General features: G+C 42.6%; 1 protein-coding gene across 1 annotated transcript in view; it reads right to left on the bottom strand.

The window, feature by feature from the left end:
* The window catches only part of atg4b (autophagy related 4B cysteine peptidase), a 44,509-nt gene that overhangs the window by 8,191 nt on the left and 9,617 nt on the right, over nt 1-26,701 (bottom strand). Inside the window, exons 2-9 of the mRNA XM_033031631.1 lie at nt 20,956-21,057; nt 13,235-13,306; nt 11,283-11,381; nt 10,859-10,960; nt 8,841-8,913; nt 4,949-5,028; nt 3,212-3,411; nt 1,234-1,312 (exon numbers count right to left, since the gene is read on the bottom strand). Of these exons, the coding sequence (XP_032887522.1) occupies nt 1,234-1,312; nt 3,212-3,411; nt 4,949-5,028; nt 8,841-8,913; nt 10,859-10,960; nt 11,283-11,381; nt 13,235-13,306; nt 20,956-21,057 (807 nt within the window). The remainder of the gene's footprint in view (nt 1-1,233; nt 1,313-3,211; nt 3,412-4,948; nt 5,029-8,840; nt 8,914-10,858; nt 10,961-11,282; nt 11,382-13,234; nt 13,307-20,955; nt 21,058-26,701) is intronic.

Here is a 26,701-nt window from a genome sequence, read left to right as displayed (position 1 = left end):
CCTTCCTGAGGTCATCTGTAGCCGGCCCTGATTAGTTCTGGCCTTTTCTCGCCTCCAGTTTCCCCCATCCCCCACCCACCTCTACCTTTCAGTCTGAAGAAGGGTTCCCCAAACATCATCTATTCCTTTTCTTCAGAAATGCTGCCTGACCCACTGCTCCAGCATTTTGCTTACTCCAGCATTTTGTGTCTATCTCCAAGGTTGAGACAGATCAGAACCATTGAACCTTCTTAACCAACCTTCCATGAGGAACCTTGTCAAAGGCCTTACTGAAGTCCATATATACAACATCCACTGCTTTACCCTCATCAATTTCCCGAGTAACCTCTTCAAAAAATTCAAGAAGATTAGTCAAACATGACCTTCCAGGCACAAATCCATGTTGACTGTTCCTAATCAGACCCTGTTTATCCAGATGCTTATATATATTATCTCTAAAATGATGAGAGGGATAGACAGAGTTGACGTGGATAAGCTTTTCCCACTGAGAGTAGGGAAGATTCAAACAAGGGGACATGACTTGAGAATTAAGGGACAGAAGTTTAGGGGTAACATGAGGGGGAACTTCTTTACTCAGAGAGTGGTGGCTGTGTGGAATGAGCTTCCAGGGAAGGTGGTGGAGGCAGGTTCGTTTTTATCATTTAAAAATAAATTGGATAGTTATATGGACGGGAAAGGAATGGAGGGTTATGGTCTGAGCGCAGGTATATGGGACTAGGGGAGAATACGTGTTCGGCACGGACTAGAAGGGTCAAGATGGCCTGTTTCCGTGCTGTAATTGTTATATGATTATATATGGTTATCAGGTGATAAGGAGCAGGAGTACTGACCATTGCTGAGGTATTTTATAGTAACAGTGAGAAAGAGATAGAATCATAATAGTGCAGTTTACCAGAGGCTGGAAAATTCAATGTTCATTCCAAGAGGTTGCAAAGTGCTAGATGAAGGATAAGATATTGTACTTCTGGTTTACGTTGGGTCTCACTATGGCTTTGATGGAAGCTGCAAACAGAGTTGCTGAATTATTCCAGCATTTTTGTTTCAGATTACAGCATGTGCAATTTTTATTTGTTTACTCATTATCCACTTAAGTCACAAGGCCCATTATCTGACGCTGCTGACACAACATTTTCTATCACCCTAATACCACTAAACATTATTCACCGTGTTTTTAATCTACTGAAATTTACAGCAGCCATTTAGATATAACAGGAATAAAGATACATTACTGACCTACGAAGCCGATAAAATAATGGGCACTATTTGGCTTTCCACCAATGACTCCTAGAGATTGCGGCAACATAAAGCATTTCTGAAAAACAAACTCTGATTAATTAATGAAACGGACATGGACGCAGTCCCAAGGAGGGAGAGAGATAACGGAAGCAAATGATCAATACAATGGGATATTATTGCAGGAACCTCTCAAAGAAAGAACGGTTGGAGCAGTTTAGGGAATTGCAGTGGTCAGGGGTTTGACAACTTAAGGCACAGTGAAGCAATGAGCGGTCCAAATGGTGGAGTGCAAATAACTTGTGAAGCTTGTGGGGGTGGAGAAAGTTTTCAAATGTGAATGAGTAATTTTAAAAATAAGAATTACCGTTTTAAAAATAAGGCTTTGTCAAACCAGCACACATTATGCACAGGGCTACAAGTAAATGGACAGTCTTGAGAAGGGTCTCGACCCAAAACGTCACCCATTCCTTCTCTCCAGAGGTGCTGAGTTACTCTAGCATTTTGTGTCTAAGTAAATGGACTTGATGTGTTAACAGTGAGAGTCAGGAGATGCAAGCATGACCTTCTGTTATGGGAGATATAGAGGATGACTGTCTGACAGAATTACATTGGAATAGTCAAATATCAAAACAAAGCCATGGATGGGTGTTTCCTCACGCAGCAGAGGAACAGAGGGTGAGGGTGGAGATGTAAGTGGAATTAGGAGGTCTTGGCCATGGAGGGAATATGGAGTTGGAAGCTCGATGTTGGGACTGTAACAATCTAGTTGAGATTCAGACAATGTCGAGGGAGAGAGTTGGAATCGGTGGCTAGAGAATGGAGTTTCTGGTGTGGACTGAAGCCAGTGGTTTCAGTGTTCCCAACATTTGTGCTTATCCCGCTGTATTCATCAGACAAGGCAATGAATAAATTGATGACACAGAACTGGCTGTCATCAATACTCTTTTCAGGCAACAGTGGATTAGAAATAGAAAGTCAAAACCCAATCCTCCTGTTAGGAAGATGTGGTGTGGTGGTTATTTGCTGAGGAGGCGGTGATGAAGGAAAAGCTAAACTCTGGTCTGAGGTGTTGTACTTTAGGAGGTCAAATGCAAGAGCCATAGCTGCAGTGAATGGAAGGAACCTGAGGTGCATTAATGTACAATAGCATCATTATCCTTTAGAGTGGCAACACAAGTGGATAGGGTGGTAAAGAAAGCGTCCAGCCTTCAGTCAGGGCATTGAGTATAATAGTCAGGAAGTCATGTTGCAGGCGTATAAAACTTTGGTTAGGTCACATTTAGATGGTGCAGAAGACATTCACCAGAATGTTGCCTGATTAGAGAAGATTAACTATTCAGAGAAGTTGTGCAAACTTGTTTCTGGAGCGTCAGAGTATGAGGGGAAACCAAAACATATATATATATAAAATTATGAGAGGCAAAGAGTAGATAGTCAGAACCGATTTTCCAGGGTTGGAATTCTCAAAAATGAGAGTGCATAGATTTAAGGCGAGAGGGGGAAAGCTCAAACGAGGTTTATGAGGCTAGATTTTTGTTGTTGAAACACACAGAGTTTTAGGTACCTGGAACGCATTGCCAGGGGAAGTGGTGGAAGCAAATGCAATAGTAATGTTTAAGAGGCATTTCGACAGGCAGGGAATGGAGAGAGATGTGTCACATGCAGGCAGATGGGGTTAGATTAATATGGCAATAATGGTCGGGAGAGACACCGTGAGTCGTGGGGCCTTTCCGGTGCTCTAGATCAATATGTTCTAGAGTTAACAGTATAAATTAGGAAAAGAAGACATTGCAGAAGATTTCCTGGATAGATAGGTATGGACCCGGATTTGTTCAGCTGCGTTAACCTGCAAGCTAGGAGCAATAAATTACCAAAATCAACAGAGGCCTTCGTGGAGCAACTGCAATCTTTTGTTTTCAAATATGTGCCATACATTTCTAAAGGCAGAATCCCTGGAGCAAAATAAAACCTGTACCTTTAGTGTTTTGATGTATGCCTCATTGATCTCGCTGAGTCCCAGCCTCAAAGGTATTAGCAATACTAATGGTTTCCACAACAGTACATCTTCTGAGGAGCTTGCTCCTGTCGGATACCCGTTGAATGGTCTTGAGCCATCAGCCTGAGGGAATGCTGCTGCTGCTGCTTCACACGCACTGTTAGACCGGCACAACATCTCTAGTACAAAGCAAGGAGTGAAGTGTGGCTTTCAAACAGGCCAAGAAATTGCAAACAAACAACCCACAGGATTACAGGAAGGAGGGTTAAGTATAACTCTTGTATATTCTCATTGGGCCAACTTGTTTCCTTCTGTGCTTTAACTATTCTGAGGACTTATTAGCAATGCCCGTGTGCAGTGCAAGACAATATATTCAACCCCTTTTTAATGTCATAGAGTCAAGCAGCACTGAAACACGTGCACCTTTCGGCCTACCTTGTCTATGCTGACCAATCTTTGGCATACTAAGCTAGCCCTGTTTGCCCACATTTGGCCCATATCCCACTAAATCCTTCCATTCATATATTTTTCCAAATGTCTTTTATAAAGTCATAATTGTATCCTATACTATAGATTCCTGTTGCAGCTCTTTCCAGATATGATCCAGAGTGAAATAGGTGCCCCTGATGTCCCTAATAAATCTCTCCCATCACAGCTAAGCCTACGCCCTCTAGTTTTAAAATCCTCAACCTTGGGTAAAAAGGTGAGTGTTCACTTTATCTATACCCCTCATCATCTTGTACACCCCAATAAGGTCACCCTTTAGTCCCCTATGCTCCAAAGAAAAATGTCCCAGCCTACCCAACCTCTCCCGATAATTGAAGCCTGCAAGCCCAGGTAACACCTGATGATCTCTGCTGCACCCTTTCCAACTTAATGATATCCTTCCTACAGCTGGGCAAGCACAACTGCACACAGCACTCCAAGTGTGGTTTCACCAACAACTTGTATAGCTGCATCATGATGTGCCAACTTTTGTTCTACCATTGACCATGGTTTAAAGATAAGTTCTGTATCTGTGCAATTCCATATAAATTATTAATTTCTTCCTGGTCACAGCCTTCCCACCAGTCGTAAGGCATGTTCAGTGTCTGATGGAGTGTTCTCCCCTTGCATTGATGACCATAACTCAACAATGTTCAGTGAGCTCAGTATCATCCTGGATTAGCTACCCAGCTTGATTGAGATCTCATCCAGCCTCATAGACAGTCCCTCCTTCTCCCACCAGTGCACTATTCCTGTAGTGGGTCCCTCTTGAGTCACTGTAGTAACGTCAAAGGTTCTTCGAATAGCACCCCCCGAAACCCACACAAGCCAGTTCACACCCTGTAGCCATAGAAAATTACATTGTCATTATTTTATTACCACTGGGTAAAAATCTTAGGAATCCCCAGCTGCAGTGTTTTAAAGTGACAGCTCACCAATTTTATACGGTCATTTCAGGAAGTGTTAAATACTTGCTTTTCCAGTGGTATTCACATATTCACATATAGTGCATGACTTTAAAAAAAACCTCTTCTCAAGGTCATAACAGTATTCACTTTGGTCAGTATTTAGATTTATGACAATTTGGCTATACTGTCAGCACTGTTCGGAAAGCAGAATCACAGGATGATATTTTAATAAGGTGTTCCTTAAATAAATGTGAATGTTAAGAAATGAGAAAATTGACAACTGGAGGTAATGTTTGATAACATTACCTGTGGAAATACTCACTGATGCTGTCGATTATTACGGTATTATCCATTGCCACGTGAACTGCCAATGAACTCCAGTTGTCAAAAAATGTCAGCTTCCTAAAACAAGGTGAATATTGTTATTAAATGTAAATCACGATAAACAAAAACATACATACACGCATACAATGTCATGTAGATCAGTCCCAGCCCTGCTGAATTCCCAGTCCAGTTGTGCTGGTTTAGCAGAACACCTACATTCAGTCAGCAAGAGTGACCCTCAGCTCCAGTTGGTGGTCACCATCCCACAGTGACCTACCTTTCATCTCCTACATTGTTCCAATGAATCTGTATGCAAGAACAGGACCTCGCCTTCCAACTTAGGGCATTGCAGTTCACAGAGCTCAACAATGAATATATATATATTCCAACAATTTATAAAAGTATATAAATAAATTACCTCGACATTTTGACCTAGACATAATTGCAGTTTGGTGAGTAAGTTGCTGGTGACACTAAAATTGGAGGAGTTGCACTGTGTGGCACTTTTGGAGGTTAAATGTAATGGGAGAGTATATAGTTAATGGCAAGTCTCTTAACAGCATTGATATTCATAGCTCACTGAAGGTGGTAGCACAAGTAGATAGGGAGGTAAAGACAGCATATGGTTTGCTTGCCTTCATTACAAGAGGCATTTAATACAAGAGTCAGGAAATCATAATGCAGATCTCTCTGTCCTTGGTTAGGCCGCATTTGAAGTATTTTGTGCAGTTCTGGTCACCCCGTTGGGAGATATTTGGGGCAAGCTTTTTTTTACACAGAGAATAGTGGGGACCTGGATGGCATTGCCAGGGGTGGTGGTGTAGGCGGATACGATAGTGAAGTTGAAGAGACTTTTGGAAAGGCACATGGAAATGCAAGGAATAGAAACATATGGATCATGCACAGGCAAATGAGATCAGTTTAATTTGGCATAATGTGCGGCATAAACATTGTGGGCCCGTTCCTGTGCTGTACCGTTCTATATTCCTTGAATTCAACCAACCGCATTGAAGCGACAGCCAAAAAAGCACACCAACATCTTTTCTTCTTCAGGAGACTGAGGAAATTTGGCATGCCTTCAATGACTCGTATAAATTGTAATTAATTTATTAGCCAAGTATGTAAACATACAAGGAATTTGATTTTCCAACAAAAAACCAACCACATAAAAATTAAACATAAATTAAACCGCCACCGCAACGTCGTGTGAGAATCCCCGGTGCACACAGCATAAGCGGAAACCCACAGCCATCAGGTCAATGAACGGGTCACACACACGCTCCTTCACCGTGATGTGACCAGAGTTGTACCGACAGGTGTCACTCTCTCTGCAGTCCCTGTCCGCCCGAACAGTCAGAAAACCGTCCACACTCGCACTAGATTCTGGGATGTCCTCATGGAACCATGTCTCCGCAAAACACCAAGATCACTGCACTCACAGCACTCCCTCCAAGTCCTCACCAGTGCAGGCATCACGTCCATTTTGTTTCTTCGGTGACCTCACATTCCCCACTGTGATGGAAGGCAAATAACTTATACCTTCTTTCCTCATTTTTTCCTGCATTGGTGCAATCGAAGCTCCCGCGGTCGGGGCGATCGAAGCTCCCGTGATCGGGGCAGTCAAAGCTCCTTCTGCGTTTGAAGCTCCCGCAGTTGATCCTCAACAAAGGGACCGCCAGCTCCACGATGTTAAAGCCGCAGTGCAGACGAATATACGATGAAAAAAGTCTCATCTCCATCGAGGAAAGAGATTAAAAAGGTTTCCCCCAACCCTGCCCCGCCACCCCCACATAATACAAAAACTAAAAGTACACTAAAACATACGTAAACACAGACCAAAACAGCAAACAAGAAAAAGACGCACAGGCTGTTGGCAAGGCTGCCTCTACAGATACACCGTAGAAAGCACACCGAGAACAATATTCTACACTCTGGTATCCTCCTTTTTGCTTTAACTTTTGTGCTTGTGTTTGGCTTCTGGTCCCAACCAGAAATGACGCCCATCTATGTCTTTTAGAGAATCTGTATGACCCGCTGAGTTACTACGGCACTTTGTGTATTTTTTTCATGTATAGTATTATCTGATTTGATTGGATAGCATGTGAACAAAATATATTCACAGTACGTCGGTGCACATGGCAATAATAAGCCTAGACTGTTTTGACTTTAACATAAATATGCTCCATAAATCATATTATAAGTACCCTTAAAACCATAAACTCAATTTCTAATCGGACATTCATTACGATGGCATTAACAGTGCTTTAATAGTCTACTCTAATCTTAACCATACTGCAGAAAAACTAACCATCTCAAACTGCTCATGTTATTTTTAACCTAATGCTGTCTTTTAGTTAAAGATAAATAATCTGCAACTAATCATATAAAGAACATTTTCAACGGGGGATATGTTTTGCTTATCATAGTACAAATACTCCTAAAGTGTTATGCACAATGTCACTGGCACAACCTTCTTGATCAATATAAAAACATGTTATTTTATGTTATTACTATTTCTTGAAATTGGCTATTTGAGCAGCTAGTTTAGTTAATTAATAATGCAATATTGTCAAAAGTTGCTATTCCCACACCAGTTTGAAGAGCAGCAGTTTTAGTCATCCAATACACAACAACAAAAAACAGAAAACCATAGCAATCTACACAGCAAAACACAAACATGTTGGAATTGTAGACTCACAATGCCAGTTAATCAGCATTGCTGTTCAGCTGGGCCTCAGGGGCAGCCTAACCATTGCTCAGTATGACCAGGGAAAGCGTGATAGAGGATGCCAATTCTTTACCATTTAGGCAATGTGATCCAATCACAGTGGGAACTCCTAACAAACCATTGTCTTTCCCTACCTCCTATGACCCAGACCCTTGTCAAAATAGAATAGACATCCATCTTATAAATTTAACGACCAACTGCAAACACTCGATGCTTCATACTTGCTTTCTCACATCTGAATAATGCCCCATATTGTTAAAAAAATATTCTCCTTCTCAGCATGTGCAAGGCTGGAAGAGATAGGTTAGCACATTATGCACATTCTTACCACTCGAAAATTAATTTGCAAACTAAAATTAGATTTTTTTAATATTATGCTGCACTTTGCCATTCAAATTATGTATTTTGATCACATTTTAAATATTCTTTGTGCAGTTAAATTATCTTTATATCATGACTGATGCAGCAACGTTTCTAAATTAACCACCAAATTGCCAAAACAATTCCTAGCCCAATCCCCAACTAATTCTGACCTTTAACATCAGAACAGGCACTGAGAACAAAGTGTGGTTGAAGATTTTTGATCTGTTAAAATTAGCACAAGATTAAGGATTCTTGAATGGAACAAGATGACAGTGAATGAACTACCTGGTCAGTGGTAGGTTCCAGCAAAGAGCAAGGATAAACAGCTCATGGATGAGCTGGAGCAAGGGGCAAGGAGAGATGACACATTTTCACTGAGCAAATTAGAAACTTAATTTATGTTTCAGATTTATTGCATGGTAGATAAAAAATTTAGGAGCATCCCATGGGGATTTTGTAAACATTATTTACAGTTCTTTAAAAAAAATAGAAATCTCTACAGTATGAAATCCTTCACCGTGTCTTGTCATGTAACTAACTCTATAAGACCTTTTGCTGAAATTGAGTCCGTTTCTATACACTGGGCCAAACGCATCAAATTTGTAGATAGATCCAGTGAGATATCACAAGTATATCAGTAGTTTAAAATTCCAAAACCATATTAGAACAGACTTAGGCTCAACACAAAAGCATAAAAAAATTAGGCATATTTTCAAGAGGAAAGCCATCGTTGTACAGTTATGCAGAAGACTATTTACATTCGCAACACTCACGTGCTGCTGAAGCAAATCATACTTACTTCAATACCTGGGCTGCAGTGTTTGGTCCGTACCACTGGCCAATTGACTTCCCTTCTCCGACTCCCATTTGAGCTAATTCAGGATAAGAGAAACAATCACAATGTTTATTTTCCTAGATGCAAATTTCCAATCAATCACTCTCACTGTACCATTCAAGTCAACATTACTGGAGAAAAAGAATAGGTGACATTTCAGGTCAGAACCCTTCTTCAGTCTGAAGAAAGGTTCTGACCATAAACGTCACCTATTTGTTTTCTCCAGTAATGCTGCCTGACCCACAGTGTTACTCAAGCATTTTCAGAATCAGAATCAGATTTTATTCACCAAGTATGTTTTGCAACATACGAGGAATTTTACTGGCCAGGTCAGTATGTGACGAATAAACTTGACTTGGCTTGAGTCATACAATTAAAAGCAACAGACTCAAAAACACATTTTAACATGAACATCCACCACAGTGACTCCTACACATTCCTCACTGTGATGGAAGGCGAAATAAAGTTCAAGGCCTTCCTTTTGTTCTTCCTCGGTCGGGGGCCTCGAGCCCTCCATTGACGAGACGGTCTTGACTCCCGTAGCCGGCGGCATTCGGGCCCTCCGCGTCGATGCGTTCAGCTCCTGCATCGGGGAGTTGTCAGCTCCCCCGCGTCAGGCAATCCAACCTCGCGTCGGGGCTGGTCAAACGTTCTGCGGCATTGGAGATCCCGACTAGCCTCTCTCGAGACTGCGAGCCCTTGAAGGTAAGTCCGCAGGCCGCGGTGGGAGCGATCCCAGGCAAGGGATCAGCTCTGATGTTAAGTCCGCGCCCCGCGGTGGGGCTCACGACAGTCCGAGGAGGCTTCCAGCTCCAGCGATGGTAGGCCGAAGAGCCCGGAAAATGTGATCCGAAAATCAATCACATCTCCGGGAAGGTAAGAACTTGAAAAAAAGTTTCCCCCATCCCCCACATAAAACAAACCGAAGTACATTAAAACAAACTCTTAACAGATGCTAAAAATAACAATAAGATGAAAAACGAACACTGCCGGCAGGGCTGGCCATCTCCCTGGCGCCCCCAATGGTCAAATGCAGTTCCTTCCTATGCACCTCTTATTTTGATCTTTATTCATTCAAACAATGTGGGCATTGTTGACAAGATTAATATTAATTGTTTATCTTCAATTGTGCCCAAGAGGATTCCACGGCTCTACTGGTGATAATACAAGCCCATTTTTGCCGATTGATTGCAGCAGGTAAAGAAAACGCTTCTCAGCAGTTTATGTCTCCTTCCGATAAGGTGATTACACTGATGGCAGCTAATCTCTGTCCTAAATTGGGGGGCATTGGCCTTGATGATAATGGTGATGGCAATGCTTGTGGGGTCCTAAATTCAGCAGAGGTTTTCCCCCACATCAGTGAATGCAGAAATGGGGCAGTTTGGAGACTACCTGTTTTTTAGACCTCAAAACAGAGGATGGATATTCAACCTTTGAAATGAGGACAATGAAAGTTCACATGAATGCTGTCCAATTTGTGGCAATTCAAATACAGTTCTAACTTTGTAATGTTCTTAAGTAGCCAGTCATTTGAACATCAGGCAAAACCTAAAATCATTTCACTATTTGGACCAACATAACTTTTAAAGATGCTGGCTGCAGCATTTTAAGTGTTCTGCTTACTTTGGGTAGTAAAACACAGAAATCACTGGGGGAGCGGGAGGGAAGGGGAGAAAGAGGTGCAAGTCTAGGTTGGGCACACGAAGGAGAGGGGGATGAAAGGGGAGATGTAGGGAGAAAGGAGAGGGGGCGGAATTGTTACCTAAAAATTGGACAATTCAACATTTATACCGTGTAAGAAGGAACTGCAGATGCTGGTTCAAACCAAAGATAGACACAAAAAGCAGGAGTAACTCAGCGAGTCAGACAGCATCTCTGGAGAAAATGTATAGGTGACATTTTGGGTCGAGACCCTTCTTCAGACTCTATTTTCAACATTTATACTATTGGGTTGTAAGCTACCCAAGCAGTAAATAGCTCACCTATTTGATGAATGGAGTAGTAGCTGTCCTTTTTATCAAGAAATGCATTCAATACATTGTAATATTCATCCCTTTGCTGCTTCCCATTTACCCATCTCCAGTCTATAAAGAAAAGGAAGACAATATAAACAAAAATGGACAAATTCTACTGAAAGCTGCAAGAAACAAATTTTGACAGAACAGGAATATTACAATATTTCGTGCTTCCCTTAGTACCACAAGGAAGGAAAGTGGAGATACCTCTTGGTTTACCTTTATGATTGGAAAATGTAAACAGTAAATTCCATCCTCAGCCCCAATTTCTAACTATTTACAGATAAGAACAAAAAGCTTAAACAATTCATTTCTCCACCATAAAGTTACTACCTTCCCCATCTGCCCAAATGATTCCGATCCATAGGTTGAACCAGTTAATGAAACTCACCTCGACCCAAATGTCTGCAGATAAGGGCCTGAGCCAAGATCATCTGTCCACATCGCAACATGCAGCCCCAGCCATTGTCAGAGGTTGGCCCTGTGCCTCCTGCTCACAACAGAAGAATGTAAGAGTTAATAATGACGACATGCAATGTTTCTGACACAAATGAGGAATACTTTTATTATCATAATCATAACCTTTTCTGGAGAACTGCAATGAAGAAATCCAGGCAGAGGATAAACAACCACAACAAAATCTTACTCACAGATGCCGAGAAATTTTACAAAGACGTGTGGAAAATGGCAACACTAACTCTAACACTGGATCAAACACCCAGACCAAGCTTTTAATTGGAAACAAAAACAGAAAATGCCAGAAATAGTCAGCAAGTCAGGCGTCAGCTATGAAAAGAGAAGCACAGTTAATGTTTCAGATAAAAGAGTTTTCATCAGAACTCTGAAGGGAAACTAACTTTTTTCACTTCACAGATCCTGCAGGTTTCCAGATTTTGTTTTTTTAATTAATTTCAGGGTTTGTTTCTGTCAAAAAGAGCTTGAACACAGCTTAAAGATAAATTTTATATCTCCCTATTTTCAATCCTCCTACGTTGACATCATCACTGTCCTTTACAAAAGCTGTCATCTACATTATTTGGGAATGAGGGGAGAATAAAATGGGAATGGTGTTGGTATAAATGGTTGATTGTCAGCATGGAGTCAGTGGACAGAAGGGCCGGTTTCTTTACTTTATGACTATTAATATCTGTTTTGTTTAAGAAAGAACTGCAGATGCTGGAAAATCGAAGGTAGACAAAAATGCTGGAGAAACTCAGCGGGTGAGGCAGCATCTATGGAGCGAAGGAATAGGTGATGTTTCGGGTTGAGGCCCTTCTTCAGACTGATGTGAGGGGATGGGGGAGGGGGGAGGGAAGAAGAAAGGAAGAGGCGTAGACAGTAGGCTGTGGGAGAGCTGGGAAGGGGAGGGGAAGGAGGGAGAAAGCAAGGACTACCTGAAATTAGAGAAGTCAATGTTCATACTGCTGGGGTGTAAACTACCCAAGCGAAATATGAGGTGCTGCTCCTCCAATTTGCGGTGGGACTCACTCTAGCCATGGAGGAGGCCCAGGACAGAAAGGTCGGATTCAGAATGGGAGGGGGAGTGCTGAGCCACTGGGAGATCAGGTTGGTTAATGCGAACTGAGCGGAGGTGTTGGGCAAAGCGATCGCCAAGCCTGCACTTGGTCTCACCGATGTAGAGCAGTTGACACCTAGAACAGCGGATGCAATAGATGAGATTGGAAAAGGTGCGGGTGAACCTCTGCCTCATCTGGAAAGACTGCTTGGGTCCTTGGATGGAGTCGAGGGGGGAGGTAAAAAGACAAGTGTAGCATTTCCTGCGGTTGCAATGGAAAGTACCAGGGGAGGGTGTGGTTTGGGTGGGAAGGGACAAATTGACCAGGGAGTTACGGAGGGAGCGGTCTCTGCAGAAAGCCGAAAGGGGAGGAGATGGAAAGATGTGGCCAGTATCTATTTTGTTTAGTTTCGAGATGCAGAGAGGAAACAAGCCCTTCGATCCATCAAGTCAGCGCTGACCGGCGAACCCCATACATTAACACTACCCTACACACACTAGAGACAAGTTACAATTTTACTAAGCCAATTAACCTACAAACCTATACGTCTTCGGAGTGTGGGAGGAAACCGGAGTTCCCAGGGAAAAGCCATGCAGGTCACAGGGAGAATGTACAAACTCCATACAGACAAGCACCCGTAGTCAGAATCAAACCCAGGTCTTTGGCGCTGTAAGGCAGCAACTCAACCGCTGAGCCACCATACTGCCCTCTGTTCTTATTTAGTGTTGCTCAATACCTGAACAATGTGCAGAATATTCCTTTAAAGAAGTGCACTATGGTTTTACAAACCAATGAGTTTTAGCTGTAAAAGACGATAAGTACCTACCAATAGGAGAGAAATTTTTCCTGTAGGTAAACCAGAGTCGTGAAGTGACGTCTGCAAATATCTCATCTTTATCTAATAAAAAAAGAAGACTCAGAATGAAAGAGCCATTGGACATGGTGATACAGCTCTCATCTCCCCTCTAACCCTTCTATCAAAAACTAGATTTATGCCTGCTGGTTTTCCAACCGACTTCTAAAGGAAGTCCTACATATTTATTCTTTTAGGGCCCCCACCATAATTTTAAATACCTTAATTAAAATTTACGCCCAATTTCCTAAATTCCGGAGAGAATGACTAATTTATGCAATTTTTTCTCATAGCTATAATTTCCCAGTTCTGGCAACATCGTCGTAAATCTTCTCTGCACTCTCTCCAATGCAAATTACATATTTCTTGTCACATGGTGATCAGAACTATGTGCAGAACACAAACTCTGGTACACATTTCCTGCACAACTTATCTTATACTCAGAGGCCAGCTATACAGCATCACATCTAAATTGCTCTTTTAACCACATTCTTGACCTAACCCTACCTCAGCAATGGAAGACTACGGACTACCTCTCGCACTACCGTGGACACTGGTGCCACCACACAATTTTTCTAATTGTGTTGCGCAATAAAACAAAACATGGTGCAGTTATTTTTTATCTTTCAAATTTATGCATAATTTATATTTCTGTGTGTTCTATGAGTCTATGTGCTTGTGATGCTGTTGCAAGATTTTCATTGTGCTTGTACCTTGCTGTAATTGAACGAATGACAATAAACTCGACTTGACTTGATCACCCTGCTATTTTTAAGGAACAGTCCAAGATACCCCTGTTCCTCCATACTACTACATTATCTCCTTTGTCTTGCCTAATCTTGCTTTGTTTTTATCCCCAAATGCATTAGCTAACACATATCTGGATTTTATTATAGTTGCTACTTTTCTGCTTAACCGACCAGACCATATATATCTCTCTGCAGCTTGATGTTTTCTTCCTCACTGTCCACCAGAGGCCAATTATTGCATCATTCACTACAGGAAGACTGATTAATGGGTAAATGCAGTCATATCCTGGACCTCTTCTTGGGTTCCTTCCGATTACACTATTTACAGCAGGGAACGCGGAGCTTCATTTACAATCTAGACCATTTTTCATATACCGTATTTCCCGGCGAAGAAGACGCACACCCAATTTGAGTTGCTAAATTTTGAAAAAAGGCTGGCGGGCCAGGATCAAGGGTTTGGTTCAAGGAGGCCACATCTTCACCTGTCCCACAATGCGCTGTGAGGTTCAGGTGACAGAAGGCGCTGAGGTGGCGGCCGGTTCTGCTGTCCCGTCCCGGCGGACGCTCTCATCCGCCCAAGCAACTGAGTGAGTGAATGAGTTGCTGGCATGATCCCCGACCCCCTCCTTCTCAACGCTCCTGCCCTCCCCGCAACTTTACCCCTGGCGTCCGAGCCAAGTTTACTACTTCATGCAGCCCAGGCCATGCTGACCCGGGCCAGACTCCCCACACGCTGTGCAAGGAACTCCCCCCCCCCCCCCCCCCCCCCCCCCCAGAGGCGCTGTCCTTTTTCAGCCGCTTCCCACAGTTCCAGGGTCGAAGGCATAGCAGGTTCCGCGGAGCATTGCTCGGCTAACACTCCAGCGGACGGCCATTGTCCCTGCTGCCCCGGCGGAAAGGTGCTCCGCCTTCCCGCCCTGGGGACCAGACCCGAGTCCTGGTAGAATATCGCCATCAGCAAAGTGTCTGCAAAGCTGACATTGGACCCAGCCACCCAGCCAGAGAATGTAAATCAGCTGCCAGCAATGAGGGATAGACTTAGCTATCCCTTAGTACAGTAACATTGTTCTTGATGTTGCTGTACTGAGTGATAGCCAAGTCTATGTTTCTTGGCTAACAACCTAACCTTCGGCCTCCAAGACGCAGGAACATTTTCAGGCATTATTTTAGGGTAAAAAGTAGCGTCTTCTTCGCCTGGAAATACGTTAGTTAAATTATTTTTGTACATGGTATGATTAGTAAGTTTACAGATAACGCTAAAATAGATGGTAACGTAGACAGTGGAGACGATTATCAAAAATGGCCGCAGGATCTTGATCAGCTGGACAAGTGGGCCGAAGAATGGCTAATCGAGTTTAATTCAGTTAAGTGTGAGATGTGGTATTTGGATAGTCAAACCAGGGCAGGATCTTCACAGTGAATAGTAGGGCCCTGGGGATTTTCGTTGAGCAGAGACATAGGAATGCAAGAACACACTTCCCCAGGTTGATAGGGTGGTGAAGAAGGCTTTTGGCATGTTGGCCTGCATCAGGAAATTGAGTGTTGAAGTTGGGACATTTTGTTATAGTTGTACAAGGTATTAGTGAGCCTAAACATGGAATAGCGTGTTGAGCTCTTGTCACCTCACTAAAGGAAAGACGCCATTAAGCTGAAAAGAGTGCAGAGAAGAACTACGAGGATGTTGCCAGGACTCGAGGGACTGAGCTCCACGGAGAGGTTGGGCAGGCTAAGAGTTTATTCCTTGGAGCGCAGAAAGCTGAGGGGTGAATTTATAGAGGAGCGTCATGAGGGGAATACAGAGGGTGAAAGCACAGAGGCTTTTACCCAGGCTAGGGAAATCAAGAAGCACAGGGCATAATTTTAAGGCGCGAAGTGGAAAGATTTAATAGGAAACAGAATATTGGGTATATGAAACGAGCTGCCAGATGAAGTTTAATGAGCAGGTACAATTATTACATTTAATAGACATTTGAACAGACACATGAATAGAAAAGGGATATGGGCCAAATGGACTAATTTATATGAGGCATGACGGCCGACATGGATAAATTGGGCCGAATGGCCTGTCTCTTTAATGTGGTGACTCAAAGACTAATTTTTGGCAAACTGACAGATTAAAACAGAAACATTGATTAATAATGCATATAAATGTAACCTGGGATTCAAATTTATTAATTCATTTCAAGGATTGGGGCTGTTATTTAATCGTTACACTTTTAAGCTTGAAGAAATGAGATTTGAATTGATTAATTGAAAGATATAGCATGGAAACAGGCCCCGAGGCCTACTAAGTCCACACCGCCATCGATTAGTGAATCATTCCTGTGCAATGTTTCCAGGGAGGAACTTAAATAATTTGACAAAGCAACAATGAAAGAGTGGCAATATATAGTCAAGTCTTTATACTTGTAACTTGCAATTACAATGGATTAATGGATCATTGCTGTGCATTTAGTACATGCTGCAACCATGATGGTTTTGGTGCTCGAAAAAATCAATGTTTAAGGTGTTGATGAAACAATCTATTTCTCCTGAATAGTGTTTACTGTAATTGCAGCTGAAGATTATTCCACCATATCCCAGATTTGTCTTTTGTACAGTGAAGGGTCTTTGGGAAGCATTGTTAATATTTATTGCCTGACATTCACTTGTTACCTTTACATTTATGTGGCTAGACATTTAAGTGGTGACCCATTGGAAGCTGATGCTGTATATATGAAACATTAATATAACTAAATAAAATGTCAGGAGAAACTGCTTAGCCAATACTGCCCAGCATTTACAAGGCATTCATGCTATTGATCAATCAAAACCTGAACGTTATTCACACTGCAGCCAAGCACAAATTGTTTCAGTATTTGAGATGAAAGTGAAAATGAACACAGAGCTCAGCACAGTGACACAGCAGTAGAGTTGCTGTTTTACAGTGCCAGAGACCTGGGTTTGATCCTGACCTCTGGTGCTGTCTGTACGGAGTTTGTAAATTCTCCCTGTGACCACGTGGGTTTTATCCGGGTGCTCCGGTTTCCTCCTACATTCCAGAGATGTGCAGGTTTGTCAGTTAATTGGCTTCTGTAAAATTCTCCCTAGTGTATAGGATAGAAGTAATGTACGGGGGATTGTTGGTCTGTGCGGATTCAATGGGCTGAAGGGCCCGTTTTCACACTGTATCTCCAAACTAAACATGCCATTATTAGGAAACATTCCCACTTCTGTCCTCATGATGGAGTGAAGGTCATTGATTAAACAAATGAAGATAGTTGAACTAAGGAAAATGCGCTGTGGAACTCCTCGTGTCTTGTCCTGTTGCAGCTGAGAACTGGGATTTGATCTGGAATCCAAGGATTTGGAAGTTAGCTGAACTGTGAGAAGTTTGGAGAAAATTCCAAGTCACTACAAAATGAAAGATTTGCTCCCATTCTGAAAAATGCATGGCCCACGGGTGGGGACCCTCCATCAAGCCTTTCAGGCTACAGACTCCAATTGGTGCTCGAATACCATTTGCTGGCATTGCACAAGCTTTATTTAGACCTTGCAGCCAAATGGTCTTAGGTCAGGTCAGTAGAACGGTTTGTGTATGCTAGGTATGATGCCAGCACATGGAGATTTAGCATGAATTGCACTAACCAATTTTGCTACAGTTCTCTGATGCCAAACTTGCTCAAATATTGCCTCAATATCACTCTGACTGCACCTATGGAATACATGTCCTTTTGTGTATTAGGTCCACCCTACTTTAGAGGGGTCTGGAGCTCTGTGATTCGAGTAAAAGTCAATCTGAACTTCAGGTTATTAATATGGCTCAATCGCACTTTTAGTGACCGATGACCTTGAGAACAGGGATGATAATTTGACATTGTTAAATTCATTGACATGACATTGTTAGACAATTATTTTCTCTGTCGGGTGAATATTTGTGCTGTAACTATACCAGGACATCTTTACTAGAGGAATGGCTAGACTTACAGTTCAAATTTTCAGCATTTCAGTCACCATGCATCAAGTCGACTCCTTCTGTGTCCAATGCATTACAATATACCTTGTTTTATGTTTGTTGATGATAGAATAGTACCAATTACAAGGATATTTAGCAATTTGTTCCAAGTTGAAGCTATGATCAATACCAATGGGGATCTCAAGTGGAAGCTGAGATGAATTATTTATTTGGTACTTCTGGCTGAATCTTATTCAGCCATGTTCAGCCAGAAGAGCTGAATAGGTGATCCATATCCACTTCCCCAAGATTGTCATCAATTCAGAAGCCGGTCTCCAGCCAAATTGATTGTTTTTAGCATCAACATTCTGGGCAATGTTGAGGGTGATGCTCCCTCCTGTTTTATTGCCTGCCACCATTCATGGCTAAACGTGACAGGAGAGCAATGCTTCAATCTGATCAAATGGTTCCAACATTTCTCAACTCTGCCTATTGTATGCTGTTCTTTATCTTTGATTAGCGTGGACCTGATCCTGTGTTACAGTTGAGTTGAGTGTCACATATTGTGTACCGAAGTACAATGAAAAGATTTTGTTGCATGCTAACCAGTCAGCAGAAAGACAATACATGATTACAATTGAGCCATCCGCAGTGTACTGATACACCTTCATTTTTAGCTATGCTCCCTTGGTGCTGCCCCTGTCATGCCTTTCTACATTTGTCATTGAATTAGGATTGATTTCCTGGCTTAATAGTAAAGGCAGAATGAGGGATATCCCAAGCCAAAAAGTCATACTTGTGATGTACATTTCTAGGGCTGCTGATGGGCCACGACCTCTCCTGGATGCTCCGTTTTGAGTTGCCAGTTCTATTCCAAGTCAATCCCATTTTGCATGATTGCAATACCAGATAAGATGTTGCAGGATGCCCTGAGTGTGGAGAGGGCAGGCACGTGCCGTCAGGGTAGGCAAGGTAGGCACTGCCTACCCTGACTACAATTATAAAATGGTAATTATTAAATATAAATAGTAACGGCATGGGAGAATTATGCCTATCTAAGATATCGATCTCCTAGGTAGGTATAATTCTCCGTGCCTTTAATCTGCAGTACTTGCAACACGCGAAGGTCTGTGCAGCCCACGTGCCGTCGACGATGCTTCAAGCCGTCAATGACAGGGAGAGCTGAAGGCAGCTGAAATTCTGCCTTTGCAGTACTGCGCATGCGCAGCACAAGTTTCTTGGCGGGTTTTTCAAACATAGATTGTATGAGTATCTTAGGAAACAAAGAGAGAAGAATGGAGTTTGTATACCGATAATGTGGTAAATACATTTCTTGGTGCTACAGTATTTGTTTTTAAATACCGTATTTCCCGGGGTGGGGAGAAGAGCTCCTTTCACAGCGTATGGGGAGTGGCCCGGGGTAAAGTTGCGGGGAGGGCTGGAGTGTTGAGAAGGAGGGGGTCAGGGATCATGCCAGTAACCCACTTGCGACGCTCCGGGCGCGGAACCACCGCATTGTGGCCGGGGGGGAGAAGTAGCTCGGGTGGTTGTGAGCGGCCGCCGGGACCGGACAGCTCCTTCTGCCGGCCCCCACTCACCTCTGGCAGTGCTCTCCGTCTGAAAACCACTCTCGTGCCGCTCGCCGGCCTCACTCATGTCAGCCGCTTCCTGCAAATCCTTAAATTCTGACAGCGCAATCAAGGGACCAATTGAGGTTACTCGGCTGTGGGAATTTAAGGATTTGCGGCAGGTGAGAGATGTTCAGACGGAGAGCACTGCCAGAGATGAGCGGGCCGGCATAAGGTGCTGAAGTGCGGGCCAGGCAGCCGCTCGCAGCCACCCGAGCTGCCTCCCTCCCCGGCCGCAATGCGGTGCCTCCGCGCCCGGAGCGCCACGGCAGCGGTGAGTGAGTTACTGACATGATCCCCGACCCCCTCCTTCTCAATGCTCCTGCCCTCTCCGCAACTTTACCCCTGGCCAGACTCTCCACACGCTGTGAAAGGAGCTCTCCCCCGAATTGGTCCCTTGAATTAGTATAAACTTATTCATTCATTCATTCATTATTGTCATTCAATAAGATCACAACTGATTCAACTTGTACCGGTGTGCTCCCGATTTTCCCACCATCTATCCACCTGCCGTCACCCTCCACCCCCCACCCATTCAGTAATTCAGAATGAAGGAGATTTGGAAGCCTTGGGCAAATTGAATTGTTACTTTCTTTATTTTTATTTTTTATTTTTACGGAGAGAACAATCTGCGCATGCGCGGTTTAAGATTTTTTTTTTAACAGCCGACTGACTGCCTACCCTGAGTAATTACTCATGGCACATGCCTGGAAGAGGGATATCTCAACAAAACATGTGTGCCAACTACTTCTATCACTTTTAACTATTGTTACTATCATGGAACTGATGAGTGAATTTTGAATCAGGGCAAATATACTCTGGATAGACAGATGTTAATTCTGGATTGAGATCAGTATTATTTTTTTTGAATCTTTTGGAATTCTCAATGGCTAATACATTTAATCTGAGATATATTCTTGGTCTAGGAGTAAAATTTAAAATGAACAGATATCAATAAAACTTCCTTTGCCATGAAGAATGAAAACATTTGGAATAATTGATCAGAAAAACCTGCAGATTAGTTGTTGCCTAAATTCAGATGGCTGCGCAGAGCCATTCCAAATATTTCAATGAATCAAATTCAGGTTGCCATACAAAAAAAAATACAACAGTTAAGTTCTGATCAATACTTTCCCCCTTTAAATAACTGCTTGAAAAGGGAAAAGTTTCAATGCCTGACTGAAATCCTTTGATGATTAGAGTGTCATAAGAACGTTCTAACACAGTTACTCTCATCCAGCATCTACTTAATTTCCAACAAAAATCCCTATGCTTAAGAGATAATCAGCAGAAACCCTCCTAGCCTACTGCTAAAAACAAACCAGCTCCTAACAACTCCTCTACCTGGCTACTTGCAAACAACTTCCCCAATCTTTATCCTACCTGTGATTGCACTGTACTTGGTTCCTAAAATCCAAACTGGTTCTTTTGTTTCCGGAAAGTCTTCAAAATCGCCAAACCTCAAAGTATCGTATGTTAGAGTAGCTGCAAAGGAATGACATCATATAAAGACAATATCAATCAAAGACAATTTTTCAATTCTATTGCCGGGTTGTCAAACTTTCCTACCTGAACACAGTAATACATGTTATAATCACAAAACATGACACTGGTTTGCCAGTTTCTTATTTTATTTGTAACTTGAATGAGGTATTAAAGCCATGGATGATGGGTCCGAAAAGATAAAGCCTGAATGAAAGGGATCACATTATGATGGCATCGAGGACGAGGGACACTATATCAGCAAAGAAAACATCAGGAGGATTACAGTGGTAAAAAACTTTCACAGGCTATCACAAAACTATACAGAAAAATCATATGGTAATGAGGTCATAAGTGATCGGAGCAGAATTAGGCCATTCGGACCATCAGGTCTATTCGCTATCTCTTCCTCCTATCCCCATTGTCCTGCCTTCTCCCCATAACCCTTGACACCAATATTAATCAAGAATCTATCCATCTATTTCTGCTTTAAAAATATCTATTGGCTTGGTAGGGAGTGAACAGGTAACAAGATGCAAAATGGAAAATTAGAAATAAAATGATACAGCTAGGATCAGGGGTCTATTGAAAGAAGTCTCAATGAAGAGAAATTTGGGGGTAAAGAGAGACACAGGACACCCAAAGCAGTGCAACACGGGCTCAGAGAGGGGCACTGGCACAGGGAGCAGCCAGTTGCAGAGCACCTGGAGCTGTGCAGCACTGGGAGTACATGTGCCCTGTATCCCACAGTTCCACGTGCACCGTGCGGTGATAGCTGCATGATCTGCATCATTTCACAGAGCAGAAAGTGCCAGGAGAGGGCGTGGTTTGGGTGGGAAGGAACGATTTGACCAGGGAGTTACGGAGGGAGTTACGGAGGGAGCGGTCTCTGCAGAAAGCCGACAGGGGAGGAGATGGAAAGATGTGGCCAGTGGTGGGATCCCGTTGGTAGATAAAGCTGGAGAAAATCAGCGGGTGAGGCAGCATCTATGCAACGAAGGAATAGGCGATGTTTCGGGTCGAGACCCTTCTTCAGACTGATGTCGGGAGGGGTGGGGGTGCGGGAAAAAGAAAGGAAGAGGCGAAGACAGTAGGCTGTGCGAGAGCTGGGAATGGGAGGGGAAGGAGGGAGAAAGCAAGGACTACCTGAAATTGGAGAATCCAATGTTCATACCGCTGGGGTGTAAACTACCCAAGCAAAATATGAGGTGCTGTTCCTCCAATTTGCGGTGTACCTCACTCTGGCCATGGAGGAGGCCCAGGACAGAAAGGTCGGATTCGGCTGTTACATTACTGAACTCTGCACCTTGGTGATTGCCAGTCACCCCCCCCACCCCGGACACTCCTTCCCCCAGAAAAATTGCACTACTACTACTGTATGTACGTATATATATTTATTGCTCATTATTCTATGTTCGCTCTTCTGGGGAGATGCTAACTGCATTTTGTTGTCTCTGTACTGTACACTGCACAATGACAATTAAGATTGAATCTGAATCTGAATGGGAGGGGGAGTTGAAGTGCTGAGCCACCGGGAGATCAGGTTGGTTATTGCGAACTGAGTGGAGGTGTTGTGCGAAGCGATCGCCAAGCCTGCACTTGATCTCACCGAGGTTGATCTTTACGCTGAATAATCCAAGCAGATTTTTGTTTGGAAGTGGAAAGAGATAATAGAAATTGCATTAATTGCAACATGTAAAAAGAGTTGAGAAACTGTATTATAATTTGGCTGCATGTTATTGTGGTATATATCATGTCTTGATTGGTGAATATGTTTAGTTTGCGACTTTATTTGAAGCAGAAATAATATGTGAATGCTTTATTGACTATAATTCCGGCTGGTAACTACGCACTTCGTCCGAGCACATTATCGCAAGCGTCATGCAAGCCGTCTTAAATGACCACCTAAACTGTCATTTGGCAACCTAAAAAGCTGCCGAGGTTGCCCGGCTGGCAACAGGGGAAAAAAAGTTAAGTGAGAGCCTTGCAACCCTCCACCTACATTCAGGGCATTTACAATGGCCAATTATTAACTGACCAAGCTTTAATGATATTGTGAAAAAAAGAGCACCTGGACGAAAACCAGAGCTCATAAGGGCAGCAAACTCCACAGACAGCACTGGAGGTCGACTATCGAACTTAGGTCGCTGAGCTTTGAGTCAGCAGCTCCACGAGCAACTGTGCTGCCCACGTTCGATCAGGTCTGTTTTCTCAGGTGAATATAAAATATTCCACGAGTTTATTTTAAAGAATTAAAATCCATGTAGACACCATCCAATGCCCTACCTGAATTATTCATTTTCATCATCTGCTCAAAAACCTCAACCACATTCGTAAGTCACAACTACCTCCACATTAGGCCATGTTGACTATCCCTACAAAGCCCATGCTTTTATAAATACAAGAAAATTCTATCCCCAGGAGACTTCTTCAATAAAACCTTAAAAACCTTCCGAATGAATATAATAAATAATTTTCTCAGATTTTATTAGGATGTATTCATCAACAAACTAAAATGAAAACGTGACAAAGGAACAATTTGAGTAAAGTTCTTGATTTGAATAGTTCACATTATCCTTTTTTTAGAAATTAATTTGCAATTGAATTTGTCTACAAATTTTAATCTGCTCCAGAAATAAAAGTCAATAAACTGCAAATGATGGAAATCTGCAATGAAAGCAGAAAATGCAAGAAATATTCGATAGCTCAGGCTGCCTGTTCTGCCGAATGTTTACAGCATTTTCTATTATTGTATCAGTTCAAATTTCTTCTACTAGGTTTCTATATACAAGCCAGTTGCAAGAAATTTGAACTGAGGTTGAATAAACAGAGCAACAATGTCAGTAAAAGCAAGTGTTTCACTGAGAGGAAATGCATACTAAATTGATTGTTATACAGCACTAGGTAACCACCCTCCCAGTTGAGTTATTATATTTGTCCTTTTACATATATCGTTTTTGTGAAACGTAGACATCTTCCAATGGAGGGCAACAGAAATATTGAATTTGCAGATTAGTTTTGAATTTTACAACACTCCCCCCCACACACACACACCACCATCTTCACATGCAGCATCCTCTGATTCTGCTGTCTCAGAAGCCCCAGAAGGTCTATGTAAGGGACATGTAGATCACAATATAGATTCATCATTCATCTGGCCCACATGTACTGCGCTATTAAGGATACGTTATGTCTTTGAATACGACATGAATCTCCGGAGCACCAATTCAAAATCCTTTTAAACTGCACAATGTAACACCAGGCTGTTCCCTGCTTTGACTCTTTAAAAATAACTAAATAGAACCACAAATATTAGCCAGAACTTACACTTCCATTGTTTGTAAAATCCTATTCATCATGTTGATATCATGAAATTCACAACAGAAACCTGGATCACTGTCCTTCGGATGATAGTAAATTGATAGCTCCTGCACCTGAAGGCTAGGAATGCATTGCTCAGATCTCTTTCACTCACTACTCAAATTACAGACTTCTGTGCTGTTATTCTCTTTAATGAGACATTGTCCAGGATGGATGGCTTAACAGATACAGCAATTACCGCTCAACATTAACAACCTCAATTTAGTAGACACAAACTATAATGGTATTTGCAGTAAAATGTTTTGACTGCAATGTCTGACATTCTATTTAATATTCCCCTTCTAATCAGTAATTAACAACAATTTAAATAACCACATTCCATTAAAAAATTATACTAATAACATGAAAGCAAAATAAACCTTTCTGGAGGTAGTTCATCGGCTTACATTGTCGACCACAGAGCTTATTAAAACATTTTTTTTTTGACAAATTAGAAGTAAACAGAGGGAATACAACATCTAATCTTGGAGCACTTCACATTGCACTTGCAAAATCTCAATTTTAACACGTGATCAGAAGGAAGTGTCGGAAGGAACTGCAGATGCTGGTTTAACCGAAGATACGAACAAAATGCTGGAGTAACTCAGCGAGACAGGCAGCATCTCTGGAGATAAGGAATGGGTGATATTTTGGGTCGAGACTCTTCTTCAGACTGATGTCAGTGGAGAAGGAGATACATAGATAAGGAAGTGTAAGATGTGCGAAAACAGGGCAAAGGGGATGTAGTTCAAGGGCAATGTAGAATAGATCATTGTTGGCTGGGAGAAGGCAACAACAAAGCAAATAGAGATAAAATGTACTGAGAGACAGTCAGACTGGTCAACTGGGGAGGGATGGAGAGAGGGGGAAAACAAGGGTTACCTGAAGTTAGAGAAGTAAATGTTCATACCACTGGGGTATAAGACATTGAGATTTTTGCCTCCACCACAGTGAGGCGGTGTTTGGAGGACTCACTGTGGTGGATGTTAAAATTGTGTTTGTTGTTGTTTATTATTGAATTATTGTATGTATGACTGCAGGCACGAAATTTCGTTCAGACCGTAAGGTCTGAATGACAATAAAGGTAATTCTATTCTATTCTATTCTATTCTATAAGCTGCCAAGCAAAATATGATGTGCTGTTCCTCCAATTAGCGTTGAGCCTCACTCTGACAATGGAGGATGCCCAGGACAGAAAGGTCAGTTTAGGAATGGGAAGGGGAGTTAAATGAGTTTAGCAACCGGGAGATCAGGTAGGTTTCCGCGGACTGAGCGGAGGTGTTCAGCAAAACAATCGTCGAGCCTACTCTTGGTCTCGCCAATATATATAGGAGTCCACACCTGGAACAGCGGATACAGTAGATGAGGTTGGAGGAGGTGCAAGTGAACCTCTGCCTCACCTGAAAAGACTGTCTGGGTCCTTGAACAGAGTCGAGGGGGGAGGTATAGGGACAGGTGTTGCATCTCCTGCAGTTGCAGGGGAAAGTACCTGGGGAGGAGGTGGTTTGGGTGGGAAGGGACGAGTTAACCAGGGAGTTGCGGAGGGAACGGTGTATCTGGAAAGCGGAAAGGGGTGGAGATGGGAAGATGTGGCTAGTGGTGGGATCCCATTGGAGGTGGCGATAATGTCGGAGGATTATGTGCTGTATGCAACGGCTGATGGGGTGGAAGGTGAGGACCAGGGGGACTAAGTTAACAGTTAATGCTGAAAATATTGCCAGATACCACTCATGGAGAGAGAACTGGAACTCCAACATGTTATAAATTACCGAGGTGATCAAGAGACAGAATGACTCAAGTAGGATAGTGATGTTGTAGGAAGGAACTGTAGATGCTGGTTTAGACCGAAGATAGACACAAAATGCTGGAGTAACTCAGCAGGATAGGCAGCAGTTCTGGATAGAAGTAATTGGTGATGTTTCGGGCCAAGACCTGTCTGAAGAAGAGGCTCGACGTGAAAAGTCACCCATTCCTTTTATCCAGAGATGCTGCCTGTCCCATGGAGTTACTCCAGCATTTCGTGTCTATCTATAGTATGGTAGTGATGATGGTTTAAACTTGTCAAATGCAGGTGACCCTGTGTAGCAGATGAAAATTTAAAAAAAGTAAAATAGCTAAAAAAGGATGAAATTGCCAGAACCTTGAGAAACAAACCACTGCATATATCAGACATCCCAAAACGAAGAATGCTGGTAATACTCAGAAGGTTAAGAAGCATCTACAGGCAGATCAAAAGAGAGTTCATGTTGAGATTGTGACCTTTAGTGTGGGAAGGAACTGCAGATGC

This window comes from Amblyraja radiata, chromosome 13 (assembly GCF_010909765.2).
Source record: "Amblyraja radiata isolate CabotCenter1 chromosome 13, sAmbRad1.1.pri, whole genome shotgun sequence".
Lineage (NCBI taxonomy): Eukaryota > Metazoa > Chordata > Chondrichthyes > Rajiformes > Rajidae > Amblyraja > Amblyraja radiata.
The sequence above is the reverse complement of the archived record's forward strand: the minus strand, read 5'-3'. Positions and strand labels throughout refer to the sequence as shown.